This window comes from Vulpes lagopus, chromosome 3 (assembly GCF_018345385.1).
Source record: "Vulpes lagopus strain Blue_001 chromosome 3, ASM1834538v1, whole genome shotgun sequence".
Classification (NCBI taxonomy): Eukaryota; Metazoa; Chordata; class Mammalia; order Carnivora; family Canidae; genus Vulpes; species Vulpes lagopus.
The window spans coordinates 130,715,636-130,730,746 of NC_054826.1; the positions used below are offsets into that span (position 1 = coordinate 130,715,636).

Below are 15,111 nucleotides of genomic sequence, written 5' to 3' on the forward strand. Positions count from 1 at the left end.
GGTTTTCCTGCCATCTGGTGGCTATTTCTGGAATGACACCTTTTTCTTCTAAGGCCATGGAAGAAATGGAGGGTTTGCTTGGGGGATCTGGGCTGTGCAGGTCAGGCAGCAGCAGCACTGCAGACGGTCGGGGGTGCGCTCCAGGGCCCTTGCCCTGCCACAGGGGTCTGCAAAGTATCAGAACTTAGAGCGTGGCTGGCTCCCCGTGGCCCCTGAAGCCCCTAGCCCCACCCTTGCAGAGGGACAGGTACAGGCTGCTCTTGGCACTAAGGCAGGATCTCCCTGCAAGGCCACGGAAGTGACACTGAACACTGTCCTCATGTGAGACGGAGCCTCATTCTCCCCCCACCCAGGAAAACCTGAGCACAGAGCACCTGCCTCCTAGGCTGCTCACGTGAGATTTTGTGTGGGGGGTACTTGGACCCCAGTAAGGCCTGCTACAGGTGTGTGTGTTGTTCAGTTCACCCAGCACAGTTCTTAGGAAAATACGAATTTTTTCTTACTGCATCCCTCCTCATCCTCCCGGAACTCCTCAGCCAGCCAGCACCCACAACCCCACCGCAGTCCTCTCTACCCCATCCTGTCCATGCTTGTCCCCACACCCCTCCCCACCCAGAGCCTCTGCTCAGATCTCTGGCTTCCCCATCCCCTCTTCCTGAGCCTGGAGCAGGTCAGAAAGGCAAGAGAAGTTTGGTAAGAACAGACACTTTATTGCACACCATGAGGGGGGTGGAGGAGAGGAAAGGAGGGGATCTGGGGGGTGATGATGCCTCATCCCCTCCCCTGGGCTGCGTGGTCTGGACCCAGGGCTCTGGTCCGTCACAGGGCACATGGACTTGAATTGTTCTGAACTTGCACCAGAACCAAAAGCGATGCCTGCCATGTGTGCTTGGGACTGTACAAAGCAGCACTTGGGGGTGAGGACAGACCCTGGGCCCTCCTTCTCCCAACCCCAGTCATTAGGCTTCCGGTGAGGGGGGGCAGTAGGCCCCTAGTTTCAAGGCCTCGTGGATGCTCAGAGAGTCAGGTGCGTTCCAACCTGTGGTCTCCGCTCTTTTCCACCACGGGAGTACTCTGGGGGTGCCACTGTGAGGAGGGCCAGAAGGGGGCCCCCCCGCCCATAATACTGCAGGCCTGCTTGGGGCCCAGCGCAACACAGCTTCCAGCCCCAGCCGCAGCCTATGGCCAGAGACCCATGAGGGCTTCTCCTGGCACTAGGAGCTGGATGTCCCCTCGGATGTCCTGCTGGAGGGCAAAGCCAACCGCGCTGGTGTCAATCAACCAGTGTGCCCTCCCCATCCATCCCCAGCTGGATCTCGGGCTTCATGTTGGCTCAGTGGACAAAGGGCATCTGAGCAAGAAGCTGGTTGACAGGGCCTGGAGGACAGGCAGGAGCAGGGACCAGGGGACTCATTCGGACACGCCCCACCCCGAGTCCACCGTCCCCTGTGGGCACTGCGTGGACAGCACCAAATCCAGTAAGGGATGGGGAGCCCATATAAGGATGTGGGGGCTCGCCCCTCTCCGGCCACCCCCGCTTCTCCGGGGGATCTGGGGCTGGATGGTACCTGGTCAGATGCCCCCGTCCTTGGCCCCAGTCCTCCCCCCCACTCCCGGCTCCCCTGAGGCGTGAGGACAGGAGTGTGTGTCAGCAGCGCAGGGGAAAGGAACCGTCTCAAGGACAAAGGGGATGGAGATGCTGTAAGATGCTCTCCTGGGGTCTCACCATCTTAAGAAACCCAGCGCTTTTCCTCAGGATGAAGGGCTTGTGAGTCCAGTGGGAACAGCGAGAGGTTGGCTAGAAAATAAATTTAGGGGCTTCCCCCCATCCCCCGTAAAGCCCCTCCTTCCCTGTTTCCCCGCAAGCCCAGTGGTGTGCAGGCAGTGAGTCACCGGCAAGAAACACCTGCCTTTCCCCACAGCACCCTGCCCCAGGCCTTGCCTCACAGCCAGGAGGAGAAGGAGGCCGGGGGAGGGCGGTGTGGTCTTCAGGAAGGCGGGGAACACTGGGAATCACAAATCACCCTACACACACCCACGCCCACGGATGTGCACACGCCACACACATACACGCGCACACACGCATACACCAAGCTCCAGGCCCCGTGTCTAACGCAGTAGAGACACAGCCGGGACAGGGCCTGGCCTACGGCGAAAGGCTAAAAGGACTACCCAGCCTCTAGGAACCAGCAGACAGCCCAGCTCAGCCACCCTACTGCAGGCTGGCAGGTTGGGGCCTGGCCCAGCCACACGCTACAAAATTAAAAATATATCAAATATACAATGAAAATAGATCTGTACAGCACTGAGGATGAAAATAGTCCACCAGCCACAGTATAATATTGGGTTTGTCAGTTAACAGCATTTACACCCACATGTACAGATTGAATATACAATAGAAATAGAATATGTAGAGAGTATATATAGTAGAGTGTCTCTCCTGGGGCCTTGCTTCTCCTCTTGCTAAATCTGCTGGGATTAGGCATGGGGGCCAGGTAGGAGGTGTGAGGTGAGGGTGGCTAAGGTGGGATGTGGTGCCCCAAGGCTCATGTATCTAGGGAGACATGGGTCTCCTCCCCCGCATCATGCTCAGAAAGGACAGGTGTGGCCAGAGGGCTGGAAATGGGAGCAGATGGGGGAGGGGTGAGTAAAGGAAATGGCAGGGTGGGAGGATGGACCCCCTTCAGGCAAGAGGGGGGAACTGAGAGGCTGAGGGATGAGGGAGGGAACTCTGGACCTAGTCTGTCCCTCCCCTTGCTGAGAACACAAGAGGAACGCACGGCCTTCCGTTGAAGATGCCCAGACCTAGCGCTGTGACCTGCCGCTGCTCTCCCCACGGCAGCCCTCAGAGATGGAGTCCTGGGGTCCCGCCTGCCTGCCCGCCTTCCATTCATCCGCACCCGTGCACCCATGCAATCATCCTGCCACCAGTCCATCCATCCCTTTGCAGGCACTGTGTCCAGCCAGGTTCGGATCCTCCCGGCCTGTACTCTGACAGCAGCCCGCTTCCAGGGGAGGCCTCAGGTCAGGGTGGGTGGGAGGCTGGGGGCGCTGGGCCCCAGGACAGAGACCCGGCCCTTCCTCTCGGCAGGGTCCTGCGTCCACAGCACTGCCCACGGCCTCCCCTCCACGGGGCTGGGCATCTTGGGGAAAGCTCCCGAGGTATTTGCACACGATGTGCACGCCATGCTGACTGTGCTTGCACAAGGAGAGTGAGTGGCAGCCCAACGGGGCAGTGAAATTATCCATCTTTCCCCAGGGGCGAGGTTTCCTGGGTACAAGCCCCTGAACTCCAGGGACTCTCCATTCCAGGAGAGAAGCTGCCACTAGCAAGAAAGTTGGGCCCCAGGTGAGAGAGGGAGTGTGCTTCACAATTGTGCTCCAAACCATCTGAATTGTGCTGTGAACCCTCAAGGGTGCTCTGGAAACCTGTGTACTGCACCCCCACCCCCTCCAGGAAGGAGGCCCAGGCCACTACTGTGGCCTCCAGGGTGGGGACGGAGAGGGCAGGCCAAGCCCTCCTGGAGATGGGGAAGGGCCCCAGGCGATCACCGCCCTCCCAGGCAGGATGCAGGACACACCCTGCCCCAGGTGGGTCAAGGACAGGGGACAGTGCACCCAGAGTCCCAGGCTGAGAGGCCCCCATCCCCACCGCCCTCCTGCTGCCAAGGCTTGAGCTAAAGCCAGAGAGCTCCAGCTGCCTCACCAAACAACCTGGGGCCTTCTACCAGATTCCATGCCAAGTCTGGGCCCTGCGTCCCTGCACAATGGTCGCGTCCCCAACCTTAAATCAGCGCCCTCTGGGACGCCCCACACTGCATCCTGCCCCACCCGGTGCCTCTCACCACCACCGGGCAGCACAGAGGTTGCCCAGGGCCTCGGAACCACAGGTGCCAGGTTACAGGGAGAGAGGGTGGGGGGTGCGCCCCTACAGTGGCCACTCGCTGTCTCCCCGTGCTGGGAATCAGGGCTCTTCCCGTTAGTGGCCTGCAACTCGGTGAGAGGATCCGGAGGTTAGACAGGGTGGGAGCCTGGGCTAGGGACGGTGTCTCCGAGCCCCTGCTCAGGTGTAGGGGAAGCGGGCTGGGAGCAGGGTGGGCGAGGAGGGCAGCCCCCAACCCCTGGGCAGAAGGGGCGGGGCGAGGGCGGGTCCAGGGCGGGCGGGCGGGCGGGGGCGGGCTGTCACAGCTCCGACTCTGGGGTCCCCGCCAGGAGGTAGCTGCTCCCATAGCGTCCGTTGGGGTTGCCGCCGGTCTCCAGGGGGGATGTGCTGCCGGGCCCCAGGTAGGAGCGGTGGGTGGGCATGGGGGAGGGCGCCTCGCTGGGCACCTTGCTGAGGATGAAGCGGGTCTCGTCGTTCTCCTCCAGGTTGGAGATGTCCTTCATCATGCGGCCCTTCTTGTAGGACACGGACAGGGTGTTGGAGCCGTCGGAGAGCAGGTGGCAGTGCCGCAGGAGGAACACCACGGGGATGGGCAGGGCAGCCACGACGATGAGGGTGATGAGCAGGGCCATGGCCCAGGTGGGGAAGTACAGGTAGCGCTCGGCAGCCTAGTGGGGCACGGGGTGAGGGCTGCCACCGCCGCCCGACAGCTCGCCCTCCCGGGACCGCCGGGCCTGCTCTTCCCGCCACCACCCCCACCTGCCGTCCAGGCTGGGCACCAGCTGACACGGAGGCCCTCGGGTGGCTACCTGCGTTAGCCGGTCGCCTTCAGGGAAGGCCTGAGCTCCCCCGGGCCTCAGTTTCTACAGCTGTAAAGTGGATGGGTGATTCAGCCCACAGACGTGGAGAGAGAACATGGGTTAGAAAGACTGGACCAGAGTGTCGACCTCTCTGAGCCTCGGTCTCCCCACGTGTGCTATGGGGATAAAGCCACCTCTCTGTGCTATGGGCCGTGGTAAAGACGGCGGCCCTGGCGCAGCCGGGGACACCCTGGCGGGGACGGCACACGGCAGCTACCCTATAAGGGTTTACGTCTATTGCCTTTTGGGTGGAAGCAACCCTGGGGTTTCAGGTGCCCCCTCACCTCCTCCTTGATCCAGGCGCTGTACCCCGGGGGCGTGACCCCCAGCTGGATGATGCTGGCCGTGGTGAGCACAGCCATACACAGTGGAGACACGAACTTCCACATGTAGAAATAGAAGCGATAGGGCCGGAAGCCCAGCATCTCCGTCAGCTCCTGCATGAACCTGCCAGGGGCACAGAGGGCCCGGAATTGGCATCCCTGCGGAGCCCTCGCATTCCCCCACAACCGCCTCCTCCAGGAAGCCCTCAGGGACCAGTCCCTCCCTCCCAGCCTCTTCCATTCCTCACATTCAGGGCTCCCAGTTTATTATTGGGTAGCCCCGGTTGGGGTCTGGGCAGGCTCTGGTGGTGCCTGCTAGCCTCTGAATACTTCAGGTCACACCCCACCCAGGGATATGTTGGCCTCCCAGGACGTGCCCAGCAGGTGGGCAGGCACTGGGGGAACCCTGCAGCCACCCCGCTCCCAGGCCCACTCCCGCTGGTCTGGCTCTAGACTGCCCCCTGCTGGAAACGAGGTGCAATGCACTTCCCCAGCATCCAGAGGCCCCCACTTGGGGGTTTCTAACCTGGGGGTCTGGGGGTGGGATGATGGTAACTGTAGGCTGTATGTGAATGTCACTATAAAAGAATAATCTCTACTTGAATAACACCTAACTGAAATCTTGCATTTCTTTCTTTTGTACATGCAAGCAACCACAGCATTATTAGCGGGACCTGAGACTGTCACCAGTTGGTTAAATGACAGTATCTTCCTGTCAGGTTACACTTGAAACTACCTACAAACATCATTTACATTTATCACTATTTCACAATTACCATTATGATTACCCTAGCTAGATTTTCTGACTTAATGCAGTAAAAATAAACTACACATACATTACCATTTCAGATTTCAAACTGTATTTTTGTTATTTTTCAACTTAATTCATTTCCTATAGGATCCTATATATTTTTCTCTTATCCACTTAAAAACAACATTCTGAGAAGGCATACAGGGGCTTCACGAGACTGTGGAAGAGTCAGAGGCTCATCTCACAGCATCTTCCACCCCGGGCTCACAGGGCTGCTCCCGTCTTACCACCGCATCCCCGCCGACGTTCTTGGAGGAAGACGATGGCCGTAGCAGGACCGTGAGAGACCCTGATTCTAAGACCCGGTGCAGACATCAGGGGAGCCCTGGCTTTGCAGAGAGTAGGAGGGGCCGGGCCCTGGGGCTTCCCAGGCACACAGACTTACTAAATGAAGAACGAGGCCCGGGGCAGACAGCGAGTGTGGCTCTGCCCTAGGCTCAGGCCAAGACACCCAATCCTTCCTCATGGCTGACTTCCCTTACCCCACCTGACCCCACACTTCAGCCCCAAACCACAGCTCGGCGCACACCCCTACTTAGATCACGGGAAAACTCTCTCGGCTGCCGAAGTTCAAGAGCCCTCTGAGGGCAGGGGCCTCCTATGTCCCCAGTAAGTGTTTAACAAATTTAAAAGAACTCTGAAGAGTTGGTTCTCAGGTAAGGGGCTATGGTAACTTAAGGCAGTTTAGGGTAATGCCAGGACCTGCACCCAGGACACTGGTGTGCTCAGCCTGGCTCTGCCTCTCACCAGCCAAGGGGCCTTGGGTAGTCACGCCCTCTCTCTGAGTCTCAGTTTCCCCAAATGATCTCTAAGGGCATTTTCAGCTGTGACATTCTGACCCTGTGGTCTCCTGTTCCACTCAGAAGCGGCCCTGGGAACCCGGCACTCCCCAGGGGGTCCTGAGAGGGCACACCCCTCCTCCTCTCCCCACCCCTTCCCCCTTGTCCCCCTTACTTCTTAGTTCCATAGATCCAGGCCACGGCAATGTTCTCAAGGATGACGATGACGGTGAGCGGCAGGGTGGCCGAGTAGTCATCAAACATGGTGACAAAGTAGTTCCCGGAGCGCTGGACGAACAACAGCCCCACGAAGAATGCAAAGACACAGCAGCCCACTACAGAGAGCCGGGAGGCCGGTGTGGGGGCAAAGGTGTAGGGTGGGCGGGGCCCGGGGGTCTTGGGGGGCACCCAGGCCCCTCCCTTCCCACCCCTCCCCCCCGAAGGCCTTTAAGGGAGTGGGATCCAGACACTGGGGTTCTAAGCTCCCACGCTTCTAGGACGGGAGCAGCCCAGGGCCAGAGTGACAGAGATGGAGCAGGGTACAGGCCAGCACGGAGGGAGGGCACCCCTGCCCAAGAGGATTTGGCAAATGACCTGAGACAGGCTGCCCCCAGCTCGGGTTTAGCACAGATTCCCAGACAGCCTTCTCCCGGCTCTCGAGTGCTCTTCTCTGGGGGGTGAGCCGGGCTCCGACTGCATCCCAGTGCGGGCAGCAGGGGCCAAGTGTGGAGTCTTAGGTCAGAGGCACGTCCTGACTGTGGTCCTCGAGGGCAGCCCGGCAAGGCCAGCGGGGGAGCGGGGGCGGCCAGGAGGCCTTACCTGTGAACATCTCCTTGGGCACCTTGAAGGTGTCGATGATGGGTGTGGTGATGCCAGCCATGGTCCCAATCATGCTGCCCAGACCCAGGTTGATGAGCATGAGGAAGAACATGACAGACCAGAAGGGGGACGCAGGGAAGTGCGTCATGGCCTCGGTGAAGGCGATGAAAGCCAGCCCTGTGCCCTGCACGGACTGGGGTGGGGGGGTGGAAGACAAGCACTCAGTGATGCCCACATGGCTCCCGGGAGCCCCCTGCCCCCTCATCTCTGGCCCTGGAGCTCTGAGAACAGCTCTTCCCTCTTTCACAGGAACTGGTGCCCTCACCTAAATCCTCCTGCCTTTGGCCAGTCAGTGGGTCTCAAACTTGAGTGAGCATCGGAATCTCCCCTACCCCAAGGAGGAAGACAGCAATTTGAAGTTCACCCGCGGGACCTGGAAGCTACACGTGGTACAGGGACCCCAGGTGATTCAGATGAAGATGCTCACATTTAGAAATACACCCAGCTTGAGACCTTGCTCCTCTAGGCAGTCTTCCCTGATTGCTCCAGCCACCGCTGTGGGAGCTCCCAGCCCTGAACTCCAGACTTGAATGTAATGGGCTCAGCCTCGGCTGCCTGATGGAACCACACTGCAGCCTTTAAAACACCAATGTCTGGGTCTCACCCTGGAGAGGGATTTGCTTTGTTTGGGGGTAGAGCTGGGTAGCTGGGTTTTATTAAGTCCCCAGGTGACTCTGATGGGCAGTCGAGGGAGAGAGCCACTGCATTAATGCTTGGGCCCCTGCTCCTGGGGCAAGTGACCACACACTTTTACGTTTCCTGTAAGGACCAGTGACTCTGAGGGAGCACCTCCCCGCTGTGTGAGTGTGTAGTTCTTGCCATTTGGACGTTATCGAGGTCCTACTGTATAAGAAAAAAAAAAAGCCTGTCATAGTCCTAGTTATATTTAGAGGACTAGGCCATGCCCATGAGAATGGGGCAGGGTCTCATGGAAGGAGGGGTCCTTTATACTGCTGGTCACCTGGGGCAGATACAGGGCAGGGGTCCCCAGCCTGGAGCCTTTGCTCTTGATCACATGGGAAGGGCAAAGGGGACAAGACCCGGCTCCGTCGGCATTGGGGTGGGACCAGTAGTTTGCCGCTGACTGAATGTGGAGCCCCGGCATCAGGACAGGGGAAGCGTCACCTTCCCTAGCTTCATGAAGAAGGGCAGGGTTGGCCTGGGCTGAAGGGAACTGCCTCTGTCCAGAAGCCTTGGCAACCAGTTGGGTCCCAAGACCCCATGGTCCTCTCTCCTGTCACCTCTAATTTGAAAATGTCCAGCTGTGCAGATGGGAATAGAAGCAAGGTGTCCAAAGTTGGGCCCGAGCACTAATGAGGAAGCTGCGGCTCTACCCCAGGGGCTAAGGGTCACTGTGGCAGTGGGAGCTGCTGTGGGGACAGCGGGGGGCCAGGGAGGAAGAGAAGCATCAAGGGCTGCCCCGGAGCTTGGACATTTGAACCCTGGCTCCCCCCACAGCCGTGAGACCGTGAGAACACTCCCAATTCCTAGGCTGCATAGCTGTAAAACGGGACGATACTAACACTGCTTCATAGCACTGTCCCCGGGGCCTAAGGGGATTGACAGCAGGGGACAGACTTTACCACAAATGCTCATTTTCTGTGAGCCACACACAGGAATCCCATTCAATGACTCTGCAAGTCACTCTGTGCAACTCCTGTGATTTCTGTGATGCGTGTCTGCCCCATCCCCGTCGAGGGCCGGGCTTTGGCCGATACCTTTCCTCAGTCCCTCCCCGGACACATAGTAGGTCCTTGCTCCTGAGCCAGCCAGTGAGTCCCTGGCAGCCTTCTGAGGCCAGCGTGCAGGCCCCAGCCGTCCACGGCCTGGCTCTGGGGCCCACACTCCCACATCTGCCTTGCTGCTCAGCCCGGGGAAGGGCAGCCTGTCCCACACCTTGTCCAGCTCGTCCTCCAGAAGGCAGGGGTCAAGGCCCAGGGCTGAGAAACGGTCCTCCTTCACGGCCTTGATGACTCTGTACATGTCCGTGTAGTCCTTGGCAGTCAGGTGCGAGAAGTTGACGTGGGGAGGGATGAGGTCCCGGCTCAGGACATTGGTGTGGAGGTACCCCAGGATTTTCTCGGCATTCCTGCAGCGCAAAGTGGAGGGGTCCAGGTAAAAAGGCAGGGGTGGGCACAGTACCCGGAGGCACCTGCCAGACACCCAGGCAGGACCCTCCCCGCCCCCACGGGCCATGACGGAGACAGCTCTGAACCGGAGCCTGGGACATGCGGCTGGGGACACAGAGAGCTCCTCTGACCTCCACCGTCAGCCCGGGGAGGGGAGACGGGGACTCTGGCTCCGTGGCCCTCCCGCCCCGCCTAGGACTGGTGGACAGGAGAAAGGACAGGACAGGACATGCCACCTACTCGACCACACACTTCTCGTTCATGATGTTGGCCTTGAAGCCCAGCACAGCAAACACCACGAGGGTGGCCAGCACCGAGGTGAAGAAGTTAATGAAGGACACCAGCGCAGCATCAAAGTGGCAGTTGTTGTCTTGCTTGTTGTAGCTGGAGAAGGCGATGACGCCCCCGAAGCCCAGCCCCAGGGCAAAGAAGACCTGGGTGGCTGCCTCCCGCCACACCTGGGGGTCCAGCATCTTGTCCAGCTGTGGGCGTGGGGGACCAGAGACACACAATGATGGTTTCCCGCCACACCCCTTTCCTCAGCCCCACCCCCCCCCAGCTCAGAGGCCACACGGCGGAGTGGGAGACTGGGCTGCATGAACATGGGCGTCCCCCAACCCCTCTGAGCTGCAGTTTCCCCACACACAGGCCACAGGAAACAGGAGCATCGGCTTCAGAGGATGCTTGTGAGGTTTAGGTAAGATCAAAGAAACACTATGTGCTTACTCAGTACTTCTCAGCCGACTTTAACTGCCACCTTTGCTTACCATGGAGCTATCCTACTGAGGAATATCTTCAGGGCCATTAGGTACGATGCGTGCTGCACACACAACTCCAGGGAGTGCCATTCACTTGAATGGTCCCTCCTAGAGTTGTGCAGTGTACAGCCTGCACAACAGTACCAGAGAACTAAGAACACCAGTATTTCACCGATACCTTCTACACTCGAAGCCCTGAGAACAGACACCACCCTCCTGCCCACCTGATCACTCTTTCCCTAGAAAAAAAAAAAAGGACCAACGTTCATTCATACACATGTACGTACTCCAGATCACAGAAGGGCCTCAGTTTTCTCATCTGAAAAACGGGAATAACAACAGTGTCCACCCCATGGCGATGGTGAGGATCGAGTGTGGCAGCCACCGGTAACGGCTGGCAAGCAAGTAGCCAAGGAACCCTGCCGAAGTGCCTCTGACCTAGCGGGGACGGGTTTTCTTGGTGAGGGGCAGGAGTTATTACTCACATTTTGAAAGAGTGAACTGAGACCCGCAAGGTAGAAATTCCTTGCTCAGAGCGATGGAGCTGGTTGTTGGGGCAGAGGAATCACTCAAGCACAGGTGGTCTGAGGGGGCCCATGACGCCCTCTAGCAGCATCTCCTGGAGCCTCTTCTACTCAGACTGTCCCCCCTGCCCCCCACCTCTGCTGTGGAGGCTGACCCAAGTGACAGACCAGGAGACAAGGATGCGCTACAGGCACAAGCCCACCTGGTCCGGCCCTGCCACCATCGCTGCGGGCCTGTGGCTCAGTCCCCCCGTGTGTGCACCGACCCAGCGCTCGCCCGGGACAGAGGCCCACCGGCCCGCTGCCTCAGCAGCTCCCTGGGCATATGTGGCACCTGCAGTCACTGCTCTAGCCGAGAAGGTGTTGGCAAGACTGGATGGCCGGGGGAGGCACCTCAGGCTGAGGCGGGCAAGGAGCACAATGGTAGCAGGGCCTGCAGGGTCAGTACGCAAATGGAGCCTTGGCCGGCAAGTGGGCTCTAGGGGAGATTAAGGTCCCCTACACCCTGCACAATATAAAGTCATCTTTGGTCTGCCAAGAAAGGCCAGAATCCAGACATTAAGGAGCTAATAGCCCCTGACACCCACAAGAAGGTGACACCCTCCTCATGCCCTCCAGCTCTCTGCACCCTCGGTGGTAACATGCCGTGGCCTCCCTGTGACTGTGACATGCAGCCGCTCATCCATCAAACGTGGTCACCTGCTGTGAGCCAGGCCCAGTGCCAGCTGATGGGGAGCCACAGAGAGCGAGAGCAGGCAAGGTCCCAGCTCCCGTGGAGTTGACATTCTAACTGGAGACAAGGCCACTGTCAAATGACCCCACAAAGAGGTGCTGAGTTGAAAGCTGTGGCCTGGACAGGGGCTGTGCAGGCCAGGTACCCCATGCTTGGAGAGCCTGTAACAGGGGGACTTGAGCCAGCCAGGAGCCCAGGGAAGGGATCCTTGAACTGACATCTGAGAGACCCGAAAGCAAGGCTAAGAAGGGAGGGAAGAGCATTCTGGCAGAGGGAACATGTGCAGAGGCCCCCCGAGGCGAGGCAGGACAGAGGGCATGTGGAAGTTAAGGGAAGGACCCAGGTAGCTTGAAGCAGCCAGGACAAGGCAGGAGAGGTCCAGGCGAGACCGGGAGGTGGAGGAGTCAGATCAAAGGTCCTGTAGGGATCCTAAGAAAGCACTTAATCCAGGAAACCGCTAAGGGAAGCGGAGGAGGAGGGAAGCAACCCAGCCGACCCTAGCCTGGGACTGGAGACAGGGAATGCTGGGGAGTCAGATGCCAAGGGGACAGTTATGCTTCTAGCTGGTGAACGCGGCAGGGTGTTGATGGGGTCCGAGGAAAACGGGCAGGTCTTGATAGGGTTGGAACGGGGCAGATCAAGGCATTGGCTGCAGAAGTGCTGAGTTTCAGGTGCTTTTACAGCATCTAAGAGGAGATGTCAAGTGGGCAGGCAGGCAAATGGGTCTGGAGTCCAGAGAAGAGGCTGAGCCGGAGATGTAACTCCAGAGGAGCAGGTGTGCCGGAAAGAACTGAAGCCCTAAGTGTGGAGTCGTGAGAAGAAGCAAGCCAGAGGCCCAGGCAACATCTCCAAATTCAGTGCAGCAAAGAGCCTCACAAGGGAGGGAGAGGAGGTGCGAGAGCTCAGACCGGGTGGGGTGGGGTGGAGGGGAGCAGGAGGGAGCTGGATCCGGATGGGGAGGAGGGGGGCCTGTGCTACCAGGAGAACCGGCTAAGGTGAGCAGGTCCTGGGTGGGCTGGGTCGGAGCTGCTGTGGAGGCGATGGGGCCAGAGTCAGGTAGGAGCCAGGAGAGCTGAGAAGCAGAAGGGAAGAAACGAAGGTAAAGAAGTGGATAATCAACTCCTTGGAGAAGCTCACCTTGGCACGGGAGGAGAGGGGTGGCAGGTCCAGGGAAGATCATGAAATCAACGAGGTGTCGCTTTCGTTATCTTGTCTTTGTCTTTATTTTTTAAAAAGATTTATTTATTTATTTATTTGAGAGAGAGAATGAGAGAGTGCACACAGAGGGAGAGGGAGAAGCAGGCTTCCCGCAGAGCAGGGAGCCTGATGTGGGGCTCCATCCCAGGATCCGCCCCCACTCCCATCATGACCTGAGCCGAAGGCAGACGCTTAGCCAACTGAGCCTCCCAGGTGCCCCTCAGTTTTTGTCTTTAATGCAGTGACTTGATAACAGGTAAAAGCAGATGGAGGGCAGAGGGTCTAGAGGGCCGGGGAGCTGTCTTCCATAGGAGACGCTGGAGCTGCTCACTGGGGGACCAGGACAAGAGAACGGGATGGGGCAGGTGCAGGCGGGTTTCGATATTTTGTGTCTGTGAAGGAGTTTGGGTCTGGGTGGCTCTTGTTCACCCTCTAAAGAAGGAGGCCAAATCATCTGTTAGGGGTGAGGTCAGAGCGTGCAGACATGTGGAAGCAGGTTAAAACCGCCCCAGTGAAGCATGGAGAATGAGACGCCAGAGAGATGGAGTAGGATTAGCCCACACTGTTGAGGGTCCACTGTGATCCAAATGGCATCTTTACCAAAGTAGCACAGGCCCACATTTCCTTACCTAAAAGCCCTGAGGCCAGATGGTTTTGGAATTCCGGCTCTTATTCCTAACTCTGTTTTAGAAAGGTAATATGGTGCATATGCCACATAATTACATAACACCCCCAGCGGGGTCTGGGGCGGCACCCCATAATCAAACACATTAGTATTTCTGCAGCAGCATATGAATATTCACACCAAGTAAATCAATAAAGACTATAAATAGCCTCACATCTGTTCAGGTCATTTTGCCACCAAATGAGTTCCAGGAGAAAGTAAAAACAACTTTTGTTTTTCAGGGCTATTTGGATTTTGGCATCGTAAGGAAACAGAGGCCTATACAGAAATTTGAAGACTATTTTTAAAAGAAGAGCAAAGCCCTGTCCCACTGGGAAACATCGCCTGTCTCCTGGGTGGGTTCTTAAATGATCCTCCCAGAAAATTCTGGAAAATGGGCAGAGGGATTCCTTGTACCTGGAAGGCATGCAAGCATTCACTGATGCTCACAAATGTCAGTTCTACCAAGGAGGGGGAACCCAGGCACTTCCCTCGGGGTAGAAATCTAGACCCAGTGGCTGGTCTGGTGAGTTCCAAGCAAGAAGCAGCACAAGATTTTGTAAGAAACGGTAGATTGAGATGGACACAGCCCTGGTGGTCTCCCTTGCATGTGGAAAAATCCTCGATGGTTCCCCGACTGTCTGAAGGCAAATCTTTTTCCAGTCTTTGTTCCCATTTCCAAATGCAGTGAACTTGCTCTTCAAAAGCGCTGCGGTCTCACACCTCTGTCCTTTGCCCAGGCTGTTCCCTCTGCCTGGAATTCCCTTCCTCCTACTCACATTCTGGCGATACTCCTATTTATTTCTCAAAGCCCAGCACAAATATCACCTCCTCCTTGGGCAGTGATTTCTCCTCTCTCCTCTGGGAGAGCTAGTCATGGTCGCGGGGCTCTCACAGCTCTGGTCAGTACCTGCATGACAGGCTTCTAGGTCTGCCTCCTTTTCGATACTTTGTGTTTCTTGGGGGGAGGGGAGCCCATCTCCTGTGCATCTTCCTGTAAGCAGAGTCTGATGCACGGGAAGACGAGGAAAAGGGTGGGGGGCAAGAGAGTCCGACCAGGCTGCTTCTTCAGGGTGAGCCGAGCAGAAGGACCAGACCTGGAGCTGTGAAACCGTACTGGCCTTTCGGTGCTAGGATCCAGGCTCCTGGGACAAGAAGATCCTTATGGCTTTAAACTTCTACTTTCCAAAACATGGCTATTTTAATGCTGGCTTCCTTTCCTTCTCTCTTGCTTTTCCCTCTCCCTCCTCCCCCCTGCCCTGTCCTCTGCCTCCTCCTCTTCATCTTCTTCTAGTGATTAGTTCATTTTTCATCTATATCAATCATTACTAAAGTTTTTACAAAAGGATCTGGACCATCTATGAGACCCAAACACATCATTGTTAGGATTTTCATCCCTCCCTAAACATAAAAATAAGACATGGGTAAATTCCTAGGCCCAGCCACTGTGTGTGGCCGAGTTCCATAAATGGAGACAGCCACCCTAGGGAGGCTGCCATAATCCCAAACTGCATCATTGGAGCTGAACCTATAACTTGGGGGACAGACTCTCAAAGGACAGGGTAGGAATA

The 15,111-nt window shown here is 57.5% G+C and overlaps 1 protein-coding gene across 1 annotated transcript in view; it reads right to left on the reverse strand.

The window, feature by feature from the left end:
* Positions 1-689: 689 nt before the first annotated feature.
* The window catches only part of SLC6A17 (solute carrier family 6 member 17), a 49,888-nt gene continuing 35,466 nt past the window's right edge, over positions 690-15,111 (reverse strand). The window contains exons 7-12 of the mRNA XM_041750231.1: positions 9,905-10,146; positions 9,432-9,624; positions 7,476-7,668; positions 6,832-6,991; positions 5,028-5,190; positions 690-4,551 (exon numbers count right to left, since the gene is read on the reverse strand). Of these exons, the coding sequence (XP_041606165.1) occupies positions 4,183-4,551; positions 5,028-5,190; positions 6,832-6,991; positions 7,476-7,668; positions 9,432-9,624; positions 9,905-10,146 (1,320 nt within the window). The 3' untranslated portion in view covers positions 690-4,182. The remainder of the gene's footprint in view (positions 4,552-5,027; positions 5,191-6,831; positions 6,992-7,475; positions 7,669-9,431; positions 9,625-9,904; positions 10,147-15,111) is intronic.